This window comes from Charadrius vociferus, unplaced genomic scaffold, assembly GCF_000708025.1.
Source record: "Charadrius vociferus isolate BGI_N301 unplaced genomic scaffold, ASM70802v2 scaffold450, whole genome shotgun sequence".
In the NCBI taxonomy this organism is placed as follows: domain Eukaryota; kingdom Metazoa; phylum Chordata; class Aves; order Charadriiformes; family Charadriidae; genus Charadrius; species Charadrius vociferus.
This window is the reverse complement of record NW_009646931.1, coordinates 3,312,542-3,336,716: the sequence shown is the minus strand read 5'-3', so window position 1 is coordinate 3,336,716 and position 24,175 is coordinate 3,312,542. Positions and strand designations below refer to the sequence as shown.

At 39.7% G+C, this 24,175-nt stretch overlaps 1 protein-coding gene across 1 annotated transcript in view; it reads left to right on the top strand.

The window, feature by feature from the left end:
* RAI14 (retinoic acid induced 14) overlaps nt 1-24,175 on the top strand; it is a 105,340-nt gene that overhangs the window by 54,900 nt on the left and 26,265 nt on the right. The window contains exon 2 of the mRNA XM_009894719.1: nt 15,848-15,978. Within this exon, the coding sequence (XP_009893021.1) occupies nt 15,848-15,978 (131 nt within the window). The remainder of the gene's footprint in view (nt 1-15,847; nt 15,979-24,175) is intronic.

Below are 24,175 nucleotides of genomic sequence, written 5' to 3'. Positions count from 1 at the left end.
TGGGAGGTGTCCCTGCCCATGGCAGGGAGGTTGGAACTCGATGATCTTCAAGGTCCTTTCCAACCTAAACCATTCTATGATTCTAATGTAGTCCCTCCTTGAACCCACGTAAACTTATTGTGTCTGCAACATCCTTTGAAAGCAGTTCCACGAGTCTACTATTGACTTTCTTTTGGTTTTAACCTGGTTCCACTTTCATGTGATGGCCCCTCACTGTGATGGAAAAGTCACCAAATAGTTGACCCCCGTCCACCTTCCCCATATTATTGACTTCTGTCAACTTTGTATCCCTCTCAGTTTGCCTCTCTCTTGAGGCTGAGGGACTCTAGCCTATTTATTCTTCATAGAGGTGCTGTTTTGGATCGTCTTTGCACTTCTAAAACTTTTCCAGCTCTAATGGCATTTTAGAGAAAGAGACCAATACTGCACATCGGTAAACAGCTTTCATGTACAGTTGGTGTACAGTCCACAGTTATTCTGTTTTCTTCTTTATGCCTTACCTGATGATTCCCAACACTGTGATTTTTGTAGGAACTGGACTGCGAGTCAGGAAACATGGATGCTTTTCCTGGCTCACTTGTGTAGTCTTCTTGACCTCTGCAGCTTCTCAGAACTTCTATGTTGATGTAGTTAAGTGTACGCGCTCTTATGGAAAAGGATACTCAGTGTATGTGCTTTTAGTGGCTGCCAGGGCTGTGTCTCTGTTGCAGAGGAAGGTATTATTACATAGTGGAAGGATTGTAACTGGGTGGTTTCAGAAGGGCTTTGGAGCAGTTATATCTCAGTCAGTCCCCGGTAATTTTCCTTTGCTAGTTTTGTCACTATGAAAAATGAAACTGCTGCTGCTTGTCATTTTTCCTTACATTTCTTACAGAAATCAGTCTATTTTTCTGGTATCCTGACTTGAATTGGGGGTGGATTTAAACTACATACAATAAAAAGTGGAATTTTTTTATAGAACTGCTAGACATTACATGCTTAGTTAAGGCATCTGTGCATACCTTCTTACATGGTGCCCTGAATATAATGAGGAGCAGAGTGATAACAATGTACTGAATGGTTACCATTAATTCTAAGTGATTATGTGAAATATTTGAATAACTGAGGTATTGATGATTTCTGTTGTGCAAATTTGGGTAATTAATGAATTCAAAAGTGTTTTACCTGTTGCAGTTGATGGTGCCATTTTTCTCCTCAGCAGTTTTTTTTTGTTCAACCTTTACATAATGCAGGAAATAATATTCTTTGCTGCTCAGTGTATGTATAGTCTCAGTTGGTGTGTATTCTTTTCTCTTCCCTAGATATTTGTAAAAGGGAAGCTTCTTTTGATTTGCGAATAGTCCTTTAAACTCTTTTTCTAGCATTTTCATGTTAATTAAGTGTGAAGTAGTAATAAACCACAGATTGCTTTCATAGTTTATGCAGGCAAACTTTTTTAAAGCTTCATTGCTCCAGACAGGTGTAACGAGTATTTCAATATATCTGCTTAGCTGGGCAGCATTTGTCACAATAATGCTTGATGCATTAATGTAGATTTTAAAAGCAATACCTATTTCTTTTCCAAGAGAAGGCTTAAGAATATTTATCTTGGAGGCTTCTGAAAAACCCTGCTTATTTGTGTAATACCTTTTAAAAAAAATAGCTAGCCAGATGGATCCAGGGAATGCTTGTGCATGTCACATATGTCTAACGCCTTTCCTTCTCCTGGGACCAAACTACATTACATCATATTTTATGATTACAAGACAGAATTTTAGTGGAACTTAGCCATATGGTTGAGTCATCTGTTCTCTTCAGTTTTGGAAGGATTATACTAGTATCTTCAAAAGACTGTTAAATTTATTGGCTTTTTTAACCCATAGAATTTGGAAACATTCTGCTGTCTCTGGCAATGAAAACTACCCCATTTTCAGCTTATTATTTATGTAATCCTTTGCAGTTATTAACTGAATCTGTTAAAGATGCTGTTACAGGATGCAAAAAATATGCTTGTATGTTATTTTGGGTTTCCTATCTCAGAGATGGAAGGGAACCACAAAGATATGTGATGTGGATTCCTAAAAGAAACTAAAAAAACCAATGAATCCACATTCTTTGCATTTTTTATCATGATTCACAAAGCTCTTAGGTGTTACCTCTTCTTCCTTGAAGACTTAAAACCTGTTACAAATCCTTGCTCTCCCTCTCTCACTCTACTCTTTTACATAAATTACTGAGAAAGATGAGAATTACCTCACCACTGACTGGTCATCTGCTCCTGGGAACAGTCTAAATTTCAGCAGTTGTTCATTCATAGTTGTTGCATTAGGTGCACTCCACAGAGTCCAGCATAGCCTTGGTGTGCGGTCTCAATCTCTAAAATATATGTAGGGTAAACAGAACGTTATGGGGAGTGTGACTATCTAGGGATATTTGTCAGGTTGCCCTACTTGTAAGCATCAAAGGGGTAGAGTTGCTTTGGGGAAATGTTTTATAAGATTTATATTATTACTTTTGTATATTATGTTATTCTCTCTCATATTATATTATTCATATTATTAAGTATATATATTCATATTCATATTATTCATGTCAGCCCCTCCATGGACCCTGACAGAGGGGATGTAACAGGGATGTTTTTTGATGATGAGGAAGGGGCTGGTAGCACAGCAGGCCCACTCACTTTACATGGGATTGTGTGCTCTGTCTCCAAAGAGACTCTGGGCACTGTACTGCCCTTCAGGATTTTATCCACTGTGCATCTTTTCATTGTAGATTTTTAAATCACGGTAGCTTTGTACTGGGAAGGTGAAAATCTCTAGGTTGTTGAGCTGCTGAGCTCTCTTATTATAGAAAATGTGCACGGGTCTTGTGAATAAATCGGAATATAAGTTAGGCAACCCAAAACAGGGTTTCTCGATGTATCAGCAACAGTATTCCTCAGAGGGGGATCAAGACTACGACAGACAAACCATTGGCAGCACTTATCTCTGACAAAAGAGTAACTTCATGATTGTGTTACGCAAATAGAATCCAGCCTAGAAGTAATTAATAGGACCCGAGTGAATCTTTAATTAAAAAAAAAATAAAAATCTGTTTGTGACTTCTGTCGTGTTGTGTGAATAATCCTAGCACATTTGGTGATGTGCAGTGTATCTGAATTAGCAAGAGTACTGTATTCATAGCACTTATCGCTCTGGTAAAGCACTGCGCTTTGTGTAGAAGGGTCCATTAATGCTGAACTGGGGTGGTTGTGCCAGGCAGCAGATAGCTCAGTCACTGTTCAAACAGGCAAGAGTTAAACTCCAGCACTAGCTTGGGGTAGCCAAAACTGAGTTTCCACAGGCTGCCCGGGGGATGGTGTGACAGCTGTGGCCTCCATCAGATGAAAGGTGAGGCCATCCATGGCGGCTGAACAGAAAATCTGGGCTGTGCATGTTACTATTCATCCCTCTAGAGAAACGGAGTTCCTTCTGCAGATGAAACCTAAGGGAAGGAACCAGAGTGAGTGCTTGCTTGTTCTTTCTCTTCTTTTACTTAGGGAGAGACGTGTGGGCAGTTGGTGTTCCGCATACAGAGAGTCTGACGCATAAAAGATTTATCTGATTCTCAGTGCATGTGATGTGGAGGATAAACAACGTGGGAAGATGTGGTGGTGTGAAATATCACATGCTCTTCTCTGGCTGCTGAAGTGGATTTTGTTTTCCTGCAAAACAATGGCTTGCTTTCCCAATTTCTTAAGTTCAACTGGGAACGTATCTTAGGTATAGCTTTCCTATGACTCTTGGATTATCCTTCACTGCACCCATGGGAGCAAAAGTAGTTAAGCTTAGCTTGCTGCTTTATTAATATTTGATTTTGGAGACTGGCAAATATTAGATCTAGAGGACAATCCATGGGACAAACATCTATCTGTAGCCTCCTGAAGATCAGACGGTGAAACTTTTTTGCCTCCTTTTGTAGTCATGAAGTACTTTTGGAGATTGAGTTGAGCCCTTGAAGACTCCAAACAAAATAATTTCTTGGAATAGGGATTTGTCTCTGTGTATGCACTGTGTTTTGTTTGGCTTTGTCATGGGTTTCAGAATAGAAGGCTATAACCCAGGAACAGTGGATATGTCCTTTACAAGAATGACAAATTCAACTATAAATAGACTGGTTTTCTACTCTGGATAGTTTTGAGATTTTAATACATATTTAGTTGCAAATTTTGAAATTTTATTGCTTCCTACAATGGCATTCTAGTAGGTATAAAAATGTGAAGAGGTTTTAAAAATTACCATCTAGGATGTTTTCTGGCGTGTGTGGAGAATACTAAGATGGTGGAGTTTTGTGAAGTAATCTACTTTAGTCTTACTAGTAGAGGGAAAAAAGAAAACGAGACAGCTTTCATTGTGAGCTGTGATGTCATGTAGACATTTGCAATGCAAAACTAAGGTGCCATGCTGGCTGGTACCTTATGAATACATCTTCCAGCAGTAGTAACGCTGATCAATTAATGTATTTCTGAACGTTGTGCAATTAGCCTTTGCGTGTCTGTTCCCATTTGCAGAATAATGGGGAGATAAAAAGAGCAGCAGCTCTAAACTTAGTGAAAACCAGCTTTCTATGCAGAAGTGGTGAGATAAGCAACATTTGGAGAGGTTTAGCAGTAGACAGGAGGAAAGATTGAGCCATGGGTCTGCAAAGTGCCAGTCCTAGTAAGTGAGGTAATGTTGCAGTTGGGTAGGTTCCAGCAGGATGGATGTCCATTTGCCTATCTGGAAGCAAGAAGGATCCATCAAGATCCACCTGTGTTCTCTTTACTAAATTTATTGGTCAGCAAAAACTGGAGGGTGTTACTAAAAATCTGGGTAGATGTAGTCAGCTCAGATACTCATGCCAAGAAATAAGTGGTGCTGAATTTAAAAACAATCCACTAAGAAAGTGGTGTGTGCATGGCATTGAAGGTTGAAAGCTAACAGGCTGTTCTGTTGCTGTCTCTAGGCAGAGTTCAGATGTATGCGTGCCCTGGTTATTAGGCACACTCTGATCCTCACAGACCATTGTGTCTAACACAGTATTGAGGAGTGCAAGATAGTCAACACAATAGCTGAATAAACAAACTTTGCTTGCATGTTTGGTATTGTAACTATCTTACAGCCTGCTTACCACTGAAATATACTCACCAGATAAAAGGTGAGATTGTCCAGCCAATTGCACTTCAAATCTCCTGATTTCTTTTCCCCAACTGACATGAAGCAGTTAGGCAACAGAAATCCTGCAAACTTGAAAGACCTTATGTGAGTTGCAACTTGACCTTGCTACATAGCTAAAATCTGTTGATTCAGTAGTTTTTCAGTCTTACAACTTTGTTACAAAGCAGTCTTTTTCATGTATCTCATGCTGATAATCAGTTTCTTTTTATATATTTTTCTTTTTAAGTGTAAGGAAAACCTGAGAATTCTTGGTGGTCCTTGGATAACCATTTGAGAAGTGTGGGGGATTTTTTTAAGTCTGTGTTCTGACACCCCATAGATTTTTTTATTTGAAGGAAAGAGCTGCCATGTGTCCAGCAGTAAACAGTAGTTCATTACATGTATTTTAGTTTTGGTAATATTTACTGAGTAATTTCAAGATGAGAAGAACAGTCATTTGAATTCATTATAGTGCAAATCTTTAGAACTATGAGAAAAGGCAGAACAATGGGAGATGGTCACTTCAAACAGGACTGATTGGCTTTTCTATTTAAAAAAAAATCCCTTGTGATTTTTTCCTGTGTTAAGATAAACATTGTTTCATTTATACAAATATACACAACTAATTCTTGGCTTTACCTCTGTCTTATTGAGAATAATCAGTTGGTTGCGTGTCATGTGGTTATTGCTATATCCTTTGCCATCTGAAAGTAAAGAGAAATCTCCAGTTGCTGTATTGGTGATATATGAGGTGATAAACATTGCACAGTAGCTGACCTTATTGACAATGCTCTGACTGTATGTTAATAATGATTTAGGTGCAGTTTTTGTGGCTCTGTTCTAATCATAGAACCATAGAATGGTTTAGGTTGGAAAGGACCTTAAAAATCATCAAGTTCCACCCTTCCTGCCATGGGCAGGGACATCTCCCACTAAGCCAGGTTGCCCAAGGCCACGTCCAGCCTGGCCTTGGACACCTCCAGGGATGGGGCCTCAACAACCTCTCTGGGCAACCTGTTCCAGTGCCTTACCCCTCAAAGTGAAAAATTTCTTCCTAATATTCTAAACCTGCCCTCTTCCAGTTTAAAGCAATTCCCCCCTCGTCCTGTCACTACATGCCCTAGTAAAAAGTCCTTCCCCAGCTCTCCTGTAGGCCCCCTTTAGGTACTGGAAGGCCGCAATAAGATCTCCCCGGAGCCTTCTCTTCTCCAGGCTGAACAGCCCCAACTCTCTCAGCCTCTCCTCATAGGAGAGGTGCTCCAGCCCTCGTATCATCCTCATGGCTCTCCTCTGGCCACGCTCCAACAGGTCTGTGTCTTTCTTATGTTGGGGCCTCCAGAGCTGGATGCAGTACTTTAGGTGGGGTCTCATGAGAGTGGAGTAGAGGGGCAGAATCACCTCCCTCAACCTGCTGGCCACCTATGTTGTGAGCTGTTTGCTCATCAATTCTTTATCTCCACTGGAATGAAATTGGTTACTTGAAAACATCAGTAATTGCTTGAAAGAAAATAGAAGCCCTGATGTACCTACATGTGATGTTAAAAGGAAATCTCACTGTTCCTCAAATGAAAAGATTGATTTCTTTTATCTTGTGTCGTGGTTTAACCCCAGATGGTAGCTAGGACCACGCAGCAGCTCACTTACCCTCCGTTCCCCTGAGAAGGGTGGGGAGAGGAGGAAGAAAAGGAGGGGAAAGGGAAAGAAAAAAATGTCATGGTTTGAGATAAAAACAGTTTAATAGAACAATAACAGAAAAGGAAAATAACAATAATAATAATGGCAGAAGTCACTCTCACCACCCGGTGAATTTGCACCATCCTGAGTAGTGACTGCGAGTACCCATGCCCCGGCCAACCCCCATTTATGTACCAAGCATGATGTCTGTAGTATGGAATATTCCATTGGCCATTCCATTGTTCTATCTAGGCTCCTTCTCAGCTTCTATTGGAAGCTGAAAAAAGTTCTTGAAAAATATAACGAACACCTGGCAACAACTAAAACAATATGCGTTATTGACATTCCTTTCATACCAAATCTGAAACAGAGCAACCACTAGAAAGAAAATAAACTCTGTCCCAGCTAAAGCCAGGACATCTTGTTAAAAGGCTTAAAAGTAGTAAGTGATGGAAAAATACATTGTGGCCTTTACTAGGAAGTGAAATAAGGAGTATGTGTGAGCTCTATGCCTCCCAACCCACACGGAACTCCATCGTGTGCCTCTAAGCTCACTAGACGTGGGCTGACTGTATTCCTTGGTCTGGGTGGACAGTGTCAGACTCTCTTGGCCTTCGTTGCAGACTTCTGGACTCAGCCTGTTCACTCTCTTTTATGGAGGTGAAATCTTCCAGTTGAGTTACGAAGAGGCCACTTATCTGTGCTTTATTAATTGTGCAGATTCCTTATGCTGACCTTATGGCTATTTAGCTTTTTAAGGTTTGGCTGAAATTGTGAAAGCAAATACAGGTTTGAAAACAAACAAACAAAAACCACCAAACAACAACAACAAAAAAACCCCAAACAAACTTACTAACAAGAAACACAAATAGAGTTTGAGTGTTCTTCGAGCACAGCTCACAGTCTGCTGTAAATTCCAGTTACTGTAAGCAAAGGCCACACTAACTTTTTTTTATACAACTTCCCCACCCTCACCCCTCCCAAACTTGCAGTCTCAGATGACCATTTTAGTCAGGTCATCTTTCCCCTTCTCTGCTGGTGAAAGACCCTTTCATTTCACAGCTTGTAGTCCCCTTTTGCCAGGAAAGTTTCCAGGCAGCCTCACTGGCTGATGGAAGCGCCCTGCTGAGTGACTTGCTGTTCAGTTGCGTTATTCTGGGGTTCAGCATGAAAAAATGGTTTGCTTGGATAATAATCACTTCTTTATCTACAGAAGCTACCCAATGAATGGGTAATTATCAAGGTTTACTGACAATCTACCGTTAGTCTTTTGTCACCATTTTGTTCATTCACTCCAACTACTTCCTGCCTTCCCCATGGTGCTTTATGTCTGGTTCCAATGGAATTCATGGTCTGACACAAATACAGCCTCCAGTGTCGAACAGACCTCATGCACTTTGTGTGGACAGTTACCCCGACTATGTATAGTAGTTCAAGAAGCAAGAGGACGACAATGGATTAACACTTCTGGCTGTAAAATGTTCATAGGTTACTTGCATTGCTGCTGCTGTTTCCACCTTTAAAGAAATGCATGTGTAAGCTGTGTGAGCTGCAAATGTTTTGTCTTCTTCTGTAAATATAATCAATATTATTAGTTGTCAGTCACCTAAAACAGGGAACATGGATGGCCAAGTGAAGCTGGAAAAGACTATTTCTGTTGTAGCAATTAGTGACATTTAGATACTATCTATGAATTACTTTGAAAGCCATTGTAACGCTGTGCTTTTTTGACAACTTAATTAGAGGTCAAGACCTTACTTGTGGTAAAGCTAATGAACATGACATCTTTTGGCATGGCCTTCAGGGTGCTGCCTCAGTGGAACACAGTGCAACAGAGGTCAGCTTGCAAAGCCTCTGGTGTTATATATGCACCATGGGCAGACTTTGAAAGATGCTGGAAAGATGTAAAGCCACAGAAATTGAAAGGGGCCTGGAAGGCAGCAGCTTCTGGTACCTGCAAAGCTCTGAATGTCCTGGGAGCTGCTGCCAGCAACTTGGGTGAGCTGTTGCTGGTAAGTTCAATGACATCCTGCCCCTCTGCAAGGGAGATTTCTACTCCCACCACACAAGTTTGCTGCTCCCAAACATAGTCTCCAAATTGGGGATGGAGGGCATGGAAAGGTGTAGGCTACTTACCCACATATCACTAGCTCTTAGGTTATGAGGTTTACAGATAAGCCATTCTTTTGAGAAAAGCCATTGTCTGTTGTTTTAATTTTGAGGGATGTTTTGTCTAGTGAATGCATTCCCTACAATGGGATTATTCTTGGTTTTAAGACTCTCTTGGGAAGTCCAGCACATGGCAGACTTTCGTGGATGACCTTGTGATGCAGCGATGTTCAGTGTCTTTGCCATGAGATTGTTTGTGACGCCAGTCTTTAAGTATTCCTTTCCTTTTCAGACAGTGAGTTGCTGAGTTTGAAATTATCAGGAATTTCAATTTGCTACTCAGCTTCCCTGCAGTTCTGATTTCAGCAGCGATAACATAACTCTGTCTCCAGTAGGTTTGCAACAATGCAAGGTCACTTAAATCATCTCCTGTAGGCTGCATGCCAAAGATAAAGAAACAAAGTTGTTGTCCAGCTAATGTTTGCTCAGGTCTTTCCACACAGAAAACAGTGTGTACAACTGCTAAGTAGAACTATCACCTCTTGTTATATGTTGTTATTTCTTGCATGATATTTACTGGTAACGTTAAAAGCAACTGAGGCTTAATAGCCTGATGTGGTGGTAATGAAAAAAAAAAAAAAGAGTACCTTTTAAAAAATATTTTTTAGTTCTTGAGTTTCTCTTCTAGAAAGGAAAATGTTTAATTTGTGGCAGAGAAAACTGTGTAAAATAGGCAGTGCAAGCTTTAGCTATACAAAATAGGCTTTGATATGAAGGTTTGTCAGTGCACTCAAAACAATGTCAGCTTGTCAACACACTATGTGTGATCCCAATGATGAAGGATTTTTACTGGGTAGTTTCAGCCCCAAGAGTACAGTAACTACTTTATCAGTGTCTTGCAACCATAGACTTATCTCTAGGTTTACAGAGGAAATAACCTGTGCATCGAGGAGGCTTAGAGGAGACACACGGTCAAGAACTGTCAGTACAACTGCTGCCAAAATGTGTGTCTGTGGCTGATGGAGCTGCAGTTTTGAGAGTTGAGCCTATCTTGAAGGCGATCATTGAAGGTGTTCTGAGTACTCTGCATCTGGTTTGAGTATCATGCCTTTTTTAATCACTAGTCTTATAAAATGATGGTGTAAATCAAGTCCTCTTGCGCTCTGCTTCATTCCATTAACATTGACTGGACAGTGCCCTGTGCAGGAGTGGCTTTCCATCCCAAACAGGGCTAGCTCTGTTCTGCCAACTTCTTTCCCAGGTTCCTAAATGTTTAAACATAGAAAACACTTAACTGTTAGCAGAGAGATGCTGGTAACAGCAGCACCAGACTGAGGCCATACGACACAGTTTCCTGTCTGAAAAATGAAAATTTAAGACTAAGAGCATGCTTATGAGGGATGTTAAATTTCAGTCAGAAATTTCAACTCAGCTCTGCTAAGCCACCTGATGTTTGGTTTTTGGCTTACCATCCTTTCAACTGTCACTATGTTGTGTTTCCTTGCTTCAGCATAGCGGGTGATTGTTGTAGTTGGGGTTTATTATGGATGGATTATCTGATCCCCTGCATAATTATACTGCTGTTAATAGGAGGAGATTGGCTGTTTTCAGGCATGACTGAAAATGTCTTGTTTTATCCAAAAACTTGCACTTCTTGAGCTTTGATCATTTATACTTTCTCTCTTTATATGTAATGCTCATCATAGCTACCTAAGCTGAACAGTATATATATGTTTAAAAAAAACCCCAAAACAACAAACAAATCAACCCTCCACCCCACCAAAAAAAATCACCACAAACCTGAAGAAGTACTGAGTGGAGTACTGATTCTGTTATATAAAGCTAAAATGTGTGTTTCATCAGCTGAGTTTTGCATGTGTTTACAAACCATTGTTACTGCAGAATGTTAATTGTTTGAAGGAAGGCTGTTGATAACAGTTTGGCATGTGGCCTACAGGAGGGGGATGTGGAGATAAAGAAACCTCAGTCTTTTCCAGGATGGGTTTCTTCCAAATTCATGACACACGTGTGTTTACTTTTACACTGAGCAGCTCAGGTTTTTTTATTTGCAGGCTGCATGTATAGCACCATGTGTCATATTGTACTGCTCACGTGGCTAATTTGCATATTTGCAACATTCTTAACACAAAACAAACAGAAACCCCAAAACCTTACCTTTATTGCTGATGAAAAGTACCTGCTTAGCTGCTCGAGTCTGACATTTTTGTTGCTCTGGTGCAATAGTAAAGAGATTTTCCTGAAGACCCTACTGCTAGTTTGTGTTAACTTTCACTTTGATGTGCCCTACATGGGTTTGCTTAAAATGAAGCATGTCTAAGCATCTCTGATGTAAGAGTGGTAGTAACAGGACTGAAACTTCCCAGGGGCTACTTGGTGGATGGTGCTGTGCTACTTGGATGAAATGTGAAAGTGGAGTCAGTGGGTGGAGGTAAACGCAAGGGGTGAGTGCTGAGGAGCCTTGTGATAGAGGGATCAGGATGTGGCACTGGGGCTGCTGAAGAAGGGGCCTTACGGAAGTGTTTGGGCAGCCTGGATAAGTGGAATGGGATGGTTTGTGGGGTTGGCATGGAGGAAGCTTAATTGAGCATGTTTCTGAAGTTAAGGTCTCCAGTTACGCTGGCTGCCTCAGTCCTTCAGTACTCTTCACATAGAGAGCATCTCTCATGCATGATTTCCAGGAGCAAAAAATGCTGGTGCTGCATCATAAGTATCAGTTCAAGGTGGCTTTTACAATGAACAATGTTAACCATAGCTGGGAGTACCCTTGTTTTGCATTATCTCAGCAGAAGTTACCTCCCAAGTCTTTGGTGGATACTTGATAATAAGTGTGACTTGTGGAGTCAAAACCAGGCTAATATTACAACATATTCAGAAATTGTATGTAGTGCAACAGTTACTGCCTCTGTTCAGAGATCTGTATTTTCTGATCTGCTCTGGGCAGCAGTGGCTGTGCAGTTTTTGATTGGCACTGTGAAAGCCCTTCTGGCTTAAATGCTTCCTACTTGCTTGCCAAGTCCTGGGTATGGCGTCTTTCTGAGTGTCATGTATTCTCTTTCCTTTTAGATTTATTTTTTTCCCCCTGAAGAGGGTGGGTAGTAGGGCTACAATTTGCTGTTGGAATGGATGTTTTTGAGAGTCCACTGCATTCCATTTATTTTATTAGCTGTACCTTTAACTTCTGGAATGCACTGTACAATGCTGAACACAGTGGGGAAGAAAGAAACACTTCAATCCTATCAGAGGAATACTTGAGCAACAGTTGATGCCTGCATAGTTGTTTCTTCTGTGTGGACAGATTTATCCGTAGTTTCATTTTGAAAATAAAATGAGGTCCAGAAATAGATTTATATAGCTTGCATTATAGTTAAATGTGAATAATTTTGAGAGAGCTTGAATATAAAATTGACATTTCATCTACAACAATGACATGCTTATTGATGCCCTAGAATGGAATCTTTATTGCTTTAGTGAAAAGATGTACAACTTTTATATGGGCAATCCAGCATGATGGCTTTTAAGCATCTTATGTAGAACACAGCTATTTTAGTTTATAAATGAGCATAACTCTGCTGCACAATGATGAAGGAAAAGTGCATGAATTCTTCTTTTTTTTTCCCATGAGCAAAACAAAATTGCTGGCACAGTAGTATTTAAAATGTTACAGCATCAGTAAGGAAATCTGAAAATACGCAATTGGAAGAGCTAATGTAAGTGGGTTAGGTATGTGGCAGTCTCTAAAATTATTAATTGCTTTAACAACTCTGAGTCACAGTGCTTAGAAAAAGAGACGCTAATTCAATATAGAACTGAAAACAGGAGTCTAAAATGAGTTCCAAATACAGATCTTCCTATCCTAGCCTTCAGCCTCTACCACTTTCCTCTAAGCATGAAAAAGATTTACCAGCTGTGTGTGAAAAATACGGCAATGTACACTGACAGCCTTTCTTTGACACTGAGAAGAATCTGATAGAACTGAGTATTTTCAGGGTCCCTGTGAGAGACTGCTTTACTTAATGGTTTGTCCAAGTTCAGTTCTGTTTAATTCTTTAATACGCAGGAGTCTGTTTAGCTGTAGATAAATAAAGAGCATTTTTTAAAGTGAGGCATCGTTAAACATAGGATTGTTAAACATGAACATAGCATCATTCTGCAACATCAGAATCACTTTCAGAAAATTCCAGGCTTCCCCGTTCAATATCTATATATCTCCTAGGTGCAGCTTCCACAGTAGATGAATACTCAGGGGTAATTTGGGATCCGGCTGTGTTAGTTTCTCTCAGGTCTGCGATGTTAATGGTAGTGTAATTATGGACAGGGATATAGTTATCACAGCAGCTTCTGAAATGGCAAATTGACTCTTTATCTCAGTTCTTTCTGAAATTTGGGGGTTGACATTAGTGTGCTTGTTTACTTATACCAGAATACTGGATAATGGATTATATGTCAATAATGTTTCAGTTTAATAGCTGAATATTGAAGGAACATTCATGAAAATGCTTCTTGAAGACATGGCTGGTTTTGTTCTAAAAAGCTGAATGGTGTTCTGAAAGCTGTTCTGCCAAGGATTTTCAGCAGGCCTTAATCTTAACATTTTCCTGTAGCTTATTCTGTTTCATGTTTCAGAAGTAAACTGGTTATTTCAGGTCATGAGAAAATCTTAAATTAGGTGTTGTATTTCTTTTTCAAAGTACAGGTTAGTATAGTTTAGACGTGTGTGTGTGGGAGTGTAAATGATCATGTTACCTGCCATCTCCTCCTTTCTTTTCCAAGACTTTAAAAAAAAAAAAAGTGCAAGAGTTAGGTGCTACCAATGCTTTACTTCATCTTGGTGATCTGTGGGTAATGGTGATTCAGTAAATGTTCTGTATTTAAATGTCTTATACAACTGAATAATAAAAAACACAGAAACAGGACAAACTCCAGAACAAAAGGCATAATATGCTGTCAAAAAAACAGTGTTAACTTTAAAGGATTTTATTTGCAAGTAAGATACATTTTTTTAACATCTGCTTTTAATAATAGTGTCTCTTTAAAGCATGAAGTTCCCCAAATGAAGACTATGCAACAAATTTCATTTTAGGTGGAGCCTGCTGCTTGGCTGGCCACACATCGTCATGGAGTCTAAATATTGCTAGGGGAAATACTTTGTTTTGGTGATGTGATTAATGCTCTAGAGTCTACAGAGATTTACTCCAGTGCTATAAGAGTAAAGAATATAACCTGCTTGCTGTGCATTTACTCACCAGTCATACCACTGCTGTAACAGACCGCAATTGCTCTTTGTCTTCTGCATGCCACTTCCTTTAACACTGCCTTGGTACCAAGTGGTGTTCTTTCAGCTCCTGTCTGCTCTCCTCAGACTGCACTCCCCCTAATGTGTTCTTTTTTTTTTTTTTTTAATTTGGTTTCTAAATAACTACTAACCTGGAACATTTTCCTCCTGTTCTGGTTTTCAGGGTGTGCATAGCCTGTGGAGTTAGTTCTATCAGTGTGCACCTCATACACTTTTCCTCACAAGTCGTGACAGAGAAACATAAAATTTTTTGTTCTGCTAGGGGCAAAAAAGTCTGTGTTTAAGCATCAGAACAAAGTGTTTTACTTTGTAAAGTTCTTAACTTTACAAAGAGCATTTCTCAAGGAGTGTATTGATATGAATTCAGTCATTGTGAAAGTTGTGTAGAATTTGAATGCAGTCAGGCTGGAGATGAGCTGACTGATGTCAAAGAGAAAGCCATAGTCTGTTAAAGATAATTCTCCCGAATGTAGTGGGGTGCTAACGCTAATCCAAATGCAGCTTTCCATTGCATCAGATTGCTCCTCCTGAAGACCGAACACTGTTGTTGGTCCAGGCTAGAAGGCATGGATGCAACTTTCACTCTTTTTTCCAGAGCTTGTTTTCATAGAATCATAGAATGGTTTAGATTGGAAAGGACCTTGAAGATCATCGAGTTCCAACCTCCCACTAGACCAGGTTGCCCAAGGCCACGTCCAGCCTGGCCTTGAACACCTCCAGGGATGGGGCCTCAACAACCTCTCTGGGCAACCTGTTCCAGTGCCTTACAACCCTCAAAGTGCTGTGGTCACGTGGAATATAGGTTGCAGACTGTCCTCTGTTTTCTTAGTGTCTTGCTAGATGCAGCTTGGAGGTTTGGTAGAGGAAATAGGCCATGCCCTGAGAGTTCAGAGGGGGTGGAGGAATCATCATGTTAGGAAGTAGTGTTCTTTCTCTGATTCAGTGGATGAGAAGGAGCAAAAAGACTTAGTGGATTAAGTTTGGAGTAGAGTGGTCATCTTTTCCTTCAGCAGTACTGGGGATCTGCCTCTGAGTGATTGATTTGTTTTAAAGAAAAACGGGGGGGATCAGTAAAACTAGTTACAGTCTGCAAAGGTCAGTCTTTTAACCTGATACTCTCTACAAAGTGTGAGCTGGGAAAGTCCTTAAATATGGAAAAATTTTGGCTGGCCTGTATTGTTAGGGTGGGGTGTGAATCAGCTGAGGCGCCTCATTGCTTATCCACATGATGTATGTGATGAAGGTGCTATGGGGCCAGTGGAGCTCTAGAATAGAAACCAGGACTAGACAAATGAGGGAGAACTTTTTTGAATGCAGTAAGAACAAAAGGACTTTTTCCTGCACTACTCTTCTACAGAGTTTCCGTGTTAGATAGCATCTTCAGCTTGGGTCCTGACCTGAGCCATTGAGTCCTCCGGAAAGTCTGCTGCACAGCTTGCAAATTACTTTTATGCAGCTTTCTCTGTGACATTTCTTTGGGTTGGGCTTTTGTTTCAGCTTTCAATTGTGATAAATGTGTGCAGGATCATTAAGGAGAGCCTGGACACAGTGCAGGTACTAATAATATTTCTCCCTTCTTTTTCTTTTACTCCAGACAAATGAGTGGAATAAGAACGATGATCGGCTGTTGCAGGCGGTGGAGAATGGCGATCCTGAGAAAGTGGCTTCATTGCTGGGTAAAAAGGGAGCCAGTGCCACCAAACAAGATAGTGAGGGCAAAACTGCGTAAGTCCAACTCACACTTGTGATTTAAGCACAAGAGAGGGTTCAAAAACAGCCTTGGACATGTATGCCACTTACAGGAATTAAGAACCAGAGACCATCCTGAAAATGTTTTTTTTTTCGGCTGAACACAATACATTCTGGAAAGCTCCTTTCTGGTAGTCTGTGTTTGTAATTCTACATTTAAAAAACCATTTCAGAATCACAAAACCCATTCAGGTAACTTGAAGCTGGATTGCTGGGTATATTGGGGCCATTTTAGGACAGGGTATTTTGGGACTAGGGAATTTCACAGCACACTGCGGATTGCATACTCCAAAAGGCATTAATCTTTGGGGCTATTTTTTCCCATGAACATTAGTTTAATAACACAGAAATGAAGATAAATTTTTCTTTCTAATGGGTTAGTTTGAACTGAAGCTATGGTGATTGGGTTTTAAAATCTTGCAGATGCTAATGATTCGTGCAACTTTTCCTTGTTTTGATTGAAGTTGGGCAGTGAAAGTTTTATGTGAATGAGCTTTCTCTTGCCGTCTCAATGTATTTTATATATAGCATTTTCTTCAGTTCTTCCTCTTGTTCTCCTGTGAACATTCTGAATTGTGGATGGTAAAATATTCCAGTAAGAAAATTACAGCCAAGAGATTGCTATCCCTAAACTTTCTTTATTATGGCCTAAGAACATGATGAAATGGATAAATGGGAAATAGGCATCCTGTGACAGAACTAAAGCCTTCATAAAATTCTGGATAGATGGGGAGAAAGGAAAACTGTTTCTAGTTTTGGGAGAGGCAGCACAAGGCAGCTTATGCTGCATAATAAGTTCTAATGAATTACCTCTGGATTACATTTACTGAGTCACACTCTGCTTCTTAGAATCATAGAATTGTTTAGGTTGGAAAAGACCTATAAGATCATCAAGTCCAGCCATTAAAGTAGCTCTGCCAAGTCCATCACTAAACCATGTACCTAAGACCATGCTTGGTCTGTTTCAGTTTCCTACATCTGCTCTATTTCTGTTCTGCATCTGAGGAAACTGAATGATGGCTGTGACTTGTAATGACTTGCAACTTCTTACTGCAGAAGTCCAAGTCCTCTAATTACTTCAGGTGGGCTTTCTCCACACTTTACTATGTTTTTAATTTTAACAAGTTGCATACGTGTGTTTTTCTTTGGGACATAATCAAAGAATGTCTTCCATTGAATCTTCTAACTTACAGCTATGTCTATCATCTCATGTTTTTACAGTCATCGTAACTTCAGAGCTAAATTCTTAAGCTCCGCTATATCCAATGTGACATCTATTTTGCAATTTTCAGGTATAATTTGATACTATATATTTTTCTAGGGAACCAACCAAGACTGAAATTATCAATGGGTGCACACAAACCTTTTAACTGTAAGAAATAGGATTGTTCTAACTGTAGGGATCCGGTGCAATGATTTTCAGCTTTACAGGGACACGCTACAAAATTGCCCTTTTTTTCATCCTGATTTGCAATTACAAAGTTGATGATAATATATTTATATTAATGATGCAGTTACTAATAATGCAGATACAAGTACTTCTTTTAATTGCTTGGAACAGATGTGAATTAATGCTATGAAAAACTCTATTTTTGCTTGTTCTGTGTGCTCATTTAATTGTCATTTACTTTTTTAGGTTTTTCTGTGTAGTGGTTTAAAAGAAAGCTTGAGAGAGAACAAAGAAAAAATAGTATTGATGTGATACCAAAGTACAGTGTGTCAGCTCTCGTTCTGTTCCCACTGCATCAGGAAACTTCTCAGACCTACTCAGGTTATTTCTCAGTTTTGAAAGATAGAGACTGACAGGCGTAGAAACAATGACGCTGACCTGGAGAGACATAGCTACCAAAGTATCGTGACCCCGAAATGTTGTTCAGTGTGGCTTATTAATAATGGGCAGTGTTTTGATTGTATTCTTCCCTCTTTAGAGTCTTTTAGTATGTGCAAAATGAAGTACAACCATCATTTCTGTGTAGGTAGGCTTGTTGCTCCTATGTTTGCAGTGTGATGCCAGGGCTTCATTCCTGCACAGTGATTCTGGGGGCCTCGCGTAGCTGGTTTGCCCTGTGTCAGAAGCTCTGCTTGGAGGCATAGACCCTGCTGAATCCCAGCACTGAGGTCTGTTAGTGTCCTGCAGAAGCACGGTACTAGTTTGTCAGCTATCTCATCTGTAACATGGGAGACTCTCATGCTGAGACAGAGCAATCTGGAGAGGTCTTTCTGGGACAACTGGCCACCATTGTGCTCAGATTTCATTGGTTACATTTTAGAAAGCTGTCTGCAGTGCCATGTGGGAAGGGAGCTCTTTGGATAAGTGGTCTATTGATCCCTGTGAATATATATTGATGCATTTGTTTACATGATTAGGCTGAAGGTGACTAACCAGAACAACATGATGGATTCAGTTATGTAACAATGTGCATAATGTGATTAAAGACTTTGGAATGTGCTTGAAAGCAAAAAAGGAGAAACAATTACATGTTGCAGTACAGGTTTGTTAGGTCTGTCATTGTCTGTTCCCCTAAGGTGTGACATGTTTCTTTTAAGATCTTTTCTTTCTCATTCTTTTTTTGTTAATAACCCTACAAACAAAATTCTCGATACTGCCCAGATCTTTATTTGAAGTATGTTACTATAGTACATTATTTTAAAGAGAAGGTGGAGAGGTCTCTAATTTTTCACACTTAAAGGGGTACGTCTAAGTTTTTGGTTAATAATCAAATGGCTTCTTAATATAAAGTGCTTGAACTGAGAGGAACAGGGACCAGAGCCCAGGGTTTTCTGTATTTGTCCTATTGACTATTGTATGCATTGTTTCACTATGATGTGCTTCAGCTCTAGCTCAGTTTTGGACACAACCACCTAAACTTCACCTATGTCCTCTTTTGCCTCTGTCTTATAGGTCCTTCTATTTGTGGCTTGCCCACATGCAGTAAAATAGAGATGCTTAAATTAATGAGGTCTAGGTACCAGTAAATTTCTTAGAGATAATATTTACAGATTTTCATCAGGAGCTTTAACCCTCCAGCAGTACCCCTTAAAAAAGTATTAAAAAAATATCATCAGAGTAATGAAATGAGTTTTTTCAAGACTTGCCTCACTTTCCACAACACTCTGTCTCTGACTCAGTCCTTTCTATAAACAATAAATCAATTTTAAGGCCATGGAGCAAATCCACCTTTGGCATAAGTTGACACAACCCCATTGTTGCTCCCACTTACACAGCACAGACTATTGCCAAGCACACTTGTAATAGAACCTATCTGGAAATATGACTCTGCCATTGGAGTCTCATTCTGCCAGATAGGGTTGGGGTTTTTTTGTCCAGCTTCCTTAAACAACAAAACAGTGCTTTCCAGTTTGGAATTTGATCATTAAATCCCACTTAAACTAACAAAAAAGGGTTTTCAAAGAGAGCCCTTTCAGGAGGGGATAGGATTCATTTATGTACTACACTTTCCACCAGAGCAAGTGTTCAAATGGGCTGTTATTTAAAGAAGCTGCTGCTATTATTGAAGGGGAGTGAGGGAGGAGGGAGAATTTTGGAAGGGATTCCCAGCATATAAATGGCAGCACTTCCTTGTCCTAAAGTTATTTTGTCGGTGTGCCAGTCCATCACTGCCGTGTTTGCATGTTTCTGCAAGGTACTGGACTAGAATTCAATGCTTACGGCTATTAAATGAAACAATAGGTCTGTAAATTTTTTTAGCTGCAATTGAATCAGCTGTTGTTTAATTAAATGAGTCTGACAATGGTACAAAAAAGCTTTAGAAACCGCCACAAATGCACTCTTAAAGGAGCTTTCACAAAACTATTGTCAATAGCAGTGAGTAGAAATGATATATTTTTGTTTGAACCAGAATGTTTGTGCCTTGGAGGCTGAACCAAAAATAAATTTTGGAGCGTATTCCAGCCCCAAATCCTTTGTATGTATCATGTACATAGTATTCATTTTTCTTTTCTGTCTTTTGGATCTTAATTGTATAAGGAGGTGGGGAGAGTGGCGTAAAGAACATCACTATTCAAAAAGTAAATCAGGTTTTAGTTAACTTTGAGAGACAGTCTTTTCTTGTATGTAATAATATTTATCTTAAAGGAAACTATTGGAAGAATGCAGACTTACTACAGTGATTATACTGTTCTCGTTGAGAAAGAAAACCATACAAAATGGTTTAGGCAGCTGATCATAATTGGAGAAGTCAGGTGAGCCCAGTGCTTATGAAATGGAAGAAGAATTGTATTATCCTCCCTTTCTTGATTAGAAATTGCTATAAATCCTCTAGGAGACCTTTGAAATTCAGGCAGTCTCTACACTGTTTTCTTGTGCATGTGTTGGGGTCATCAGTCTACCACCATGCTCTAAGAAACGCTTCTTTTGTACAGACTCTGTCATCGCTTAAAATTGCCTAAACACTTAAGTAGAAAAGTATACTAGCGTACTGTCTTTTGAAAAGCGTACCAGGGTAGGAGCTGCCAAGAAAGGTCTAGTGGCTGAGGATTGTCACCTTTCCAGGAATGGAGTTCATTGTTGTTCCACTGACCCAATATAATACCTGACAGGAAATGTTTTTTAATTTACTTTTCTCGCGATATTTAATTTATGATGGTCCAGATGGTCATAATAATGTCTAGGTTTCAGAGCATGGACAAACTAAGGAAGACCACAGTGATCTCCACCTGTGTTTTATCTCTACCCAACAGGTGGCTGAAATCTGGTTCTTATTCCAAAATTTCTTCTAAAGTTTATTTCTGGGGGAGATTTGGGTGTACAAGCTTTTGTCTCTCCAAAACCTTCCTGAAGTTCTTTTCAAGTTCAAATCCTGGTTGTTCATTTTTGTGCCCACTCTCCCTGCAGCATTGTTATGGATATAATTCAATTAAGATGTTGATATTAAGTTTCCTGAAAAATTGCTTTCTACTTTAGACTAACACTTAGAAATGTTAGTGAAACATCTGGGCATAGTTGGGTGAAGCCATCCTCTGCCAGGATGCTAAATTGGGCTAATTAACGTTCAGCATGAGCCAATTGTTAATGTACAGTGAGAGGAAATGTTCTTATCTCCGTAACAGAGGAACAATACTTAACTTTGATTTTATAATTTGGCAATACATGAAAAAAATCCACATTTCATACAAACATTACTGCATTAACAATCATGCAGGCTTTTAAATGAGATCCATGGAGTGGAATTCATGTTAGTGGTTTGTTCCTGGCTCTTGACTAAAAATGTATAGTCTGTGCCTGACGGTTTGAGTACATGACTGCTCGGTTAGGCTTGGAGATGTCATGATCCAATTTTTATTTCTTAGCTATACTTTTGACAGGACTTGAAATCAATGGCATTCAGGTTCTATCATATGCATTTTTGAAGCAATTTTTTAAAAGACATTTTCTCGGTTTTATACCTTCATGTTATTAAAAAACAAAGTGAAGAGGCCATCTTCTGAAAGACAGAAATGTATGCTCTTTAGTTTGATTTCAATTAGAAAGATCCCAAACTTCCTTTCTAAAAAACTGAAGCATTTTACTTTCTCTCTTTAGTGTTTTCCTATACTGTAAAAAAAAAATCCACTGATTTAAAGAACACGCTGTCTATTTCATATAAGGTTCATTGAGCATTGGGAAACATCCCACGGGTTTTGCATCTTCCATGTACAGGACTTCCTGCAGATGATAGCTAGAGTTCAAAGGGGAAACAATCAGTCTGTAATTTCTTCTAGAAACCAGGTTGCATCTTCTGTTTTATACTTGTTTTTTCATGCAGGCTGATCGGATGGCTGTTCTTAATAAACTTGCATTTCATTATCTACTAGTAGGGATGTCATCTCAGAAGAGAGCAAGGCATCTTGTGAAGGGCCCCTGTACACATGTTTGGTTAGCCTGTGAGCCGCCCGTTCCACTTCTGCTCACGGGTAGGATTAACCAAACCTGTGATGCAGCATCAGGCAGCTACTGGAACCTTTGTAAAGCAGCTCAGTTTGCAGAATTGCCAGATACCCAGATTTTACCGGACTTGGCCAGGTTTCAAGAAGTTTGTCAGTTGCTTGAATCAGAGCATAGGTTGGAAGTTGGTTGTATTGGTTTTGTATGCCTAGCTTGAAAGAGCTGCAGCGTGGCTCACGTGGAGGCAGAACTCAGTGCCCCACTTCCACCTGAGGAACATTGTTTCTGCTCCTTGCGCTTATCTTACCTGAGCTGGCAAGGGAGCATGAGGGAACCGTGGCTGTCATGGGTCGGACCAGAACTAGCCTCTGTAAGGCTGGAGGGGACAGGGCTAAGGCAGCAGTTGTTTTTCTTAGATTTATATCTACATAATGGGCTGCAGTTTTACATATTTTTCAAAGACTTATACAGCCAAATGAGCTGTATGTGCAGATATTAATGACACCAACTGGCTGCTACTGGCTTAAAAATGTATTCTAATCTGAGATGGGAAAAGAAACAGACAGCCAAAACAGAGCAATGTGTAAATGTTGGATTTTTTTCATTTTTTTTTAGCTTTCAAATGAGGTCTCAGGCAATAGACTGTGCTGGTGGCTGCTTATTTATTGGGCTTATACATCATGTTTTCTGCTACTTGCTTTACAGGTGCATTCTGTGTCAGGAAGGTACTAACTGGAAAATGTAGGAAAGCTCTGAAGTTGCCTTTTCCTGTACCTGTCTGTGTTCCAGTCCTTACTCTTTAGAAATGTGAAATCTTAAAGTCTTTAGTAGTATAGTTATTCTGAAATGCAAAATAAAAATATATTGCTGTAATCATTTAAAGAGTTTATAAAAACAAATGTTAAGTGCTCATCTTGACCAGTTGTCTCTGAAGAATGTGTTACTAGTACATGTTATTGCACTTCGTTTTTAATTGCCCTATGAAGTAAGAGAAGTTCACTTTATACAGTTTAATTAAAAAAAAAAATCCAAATAGTTCTGTTTCTTCAAATCTGAAAAGGTCTGCAGTACCATAAGTGTAAAAGACACAGAAACTTCAAACACAGCACATAACCCTGAGCTGTCCTTTGTCAACACCCCTGAAATTGCATAAGGATATCCACACTCTGTGGTTCTTGGAGCACTATATGCACTTCTTAAGCCTTGCTGGATTTTCATGTAACAAAAATATTTTCTTTAGATTAACATTTACTCTGCTGTTCTCAGCCTTTCCAGCCTTTTCCTGGCCTCTTATTATGCTAACACGGTTTGGGATTTCCTTGCTCTAATTTCATGACTTTTCATGTACTAAGGTGGTTATTAGCATTTGCTGGCCCACAGGCAGCAATACCAAGCAGGCTGTTGGAAGATGAAGGTCAAGGGAGACACTAGTCATTGGTCTCATTGTTGGGCTTAATTTTAACTTTGAACTCTATTCTGGCCTTGCAAGAATGCACAGCAGATGGCTAGCTGGTTTTACCTAACTCAGGGAGGAAGTTATTTTGATCTGGACACATCGACAGGGTCCTCAGGCTTTTCATCCTATGACAAAAAGATGTGTTTGCCAGAAGGTGTATATATATTGAGAAGCTAACTGTGCGCCCCTTCAGGTTTTAGATGTGGGATGTGTTTTTAAAGAAACTATCAGAAGGAACCTTCCCACTCCTCTGAACTTGTCTTTAGTCACACAAGCGACACTGCTCTTATTTCTAGGCTCTTTAAGCTTTTTGAGACTGCATTGTTTCTTGTACTTTGTCCATTTTCCTACCCTACAACACCAAAAATAAAAGTATTTCAAAATTTCAGACTTTCTGTCAACACCTAGGAGTGCCCTGAAGCTCACCCTTGGCAGAATCTCTGTTGCAATTTGCTGACGTAAGTTATTGAGGGACTTTAAAAATGGACACTCTGCAGGAAACTTCATATGATAAATCTAAATTGTGAGCACTTATGTTTACAATTAATGGCACATGGAAGAAAAGTCTATACATTTCAGACTTGGAGTAGGAATTTGTGGTAATGTGGTGACAGACTTTGCCAAAGAAAACTGTATGAAAATGGGACTGCTGGAACACAACCTGAGAATGAAAAATATAAAGCTTCTTGGGGATCCCAGAAATCTCTCTGAAGAGCAGCTGGGTGGATATTTTTGCTAAGTTTGAAGGCTAAAATCAGGATTCTGTAGCTTGCCAGCTCCTATGCTGCATGATGCAATTGCTTCTTTCCTATTAAGAAAACAGCCGTTCAGCA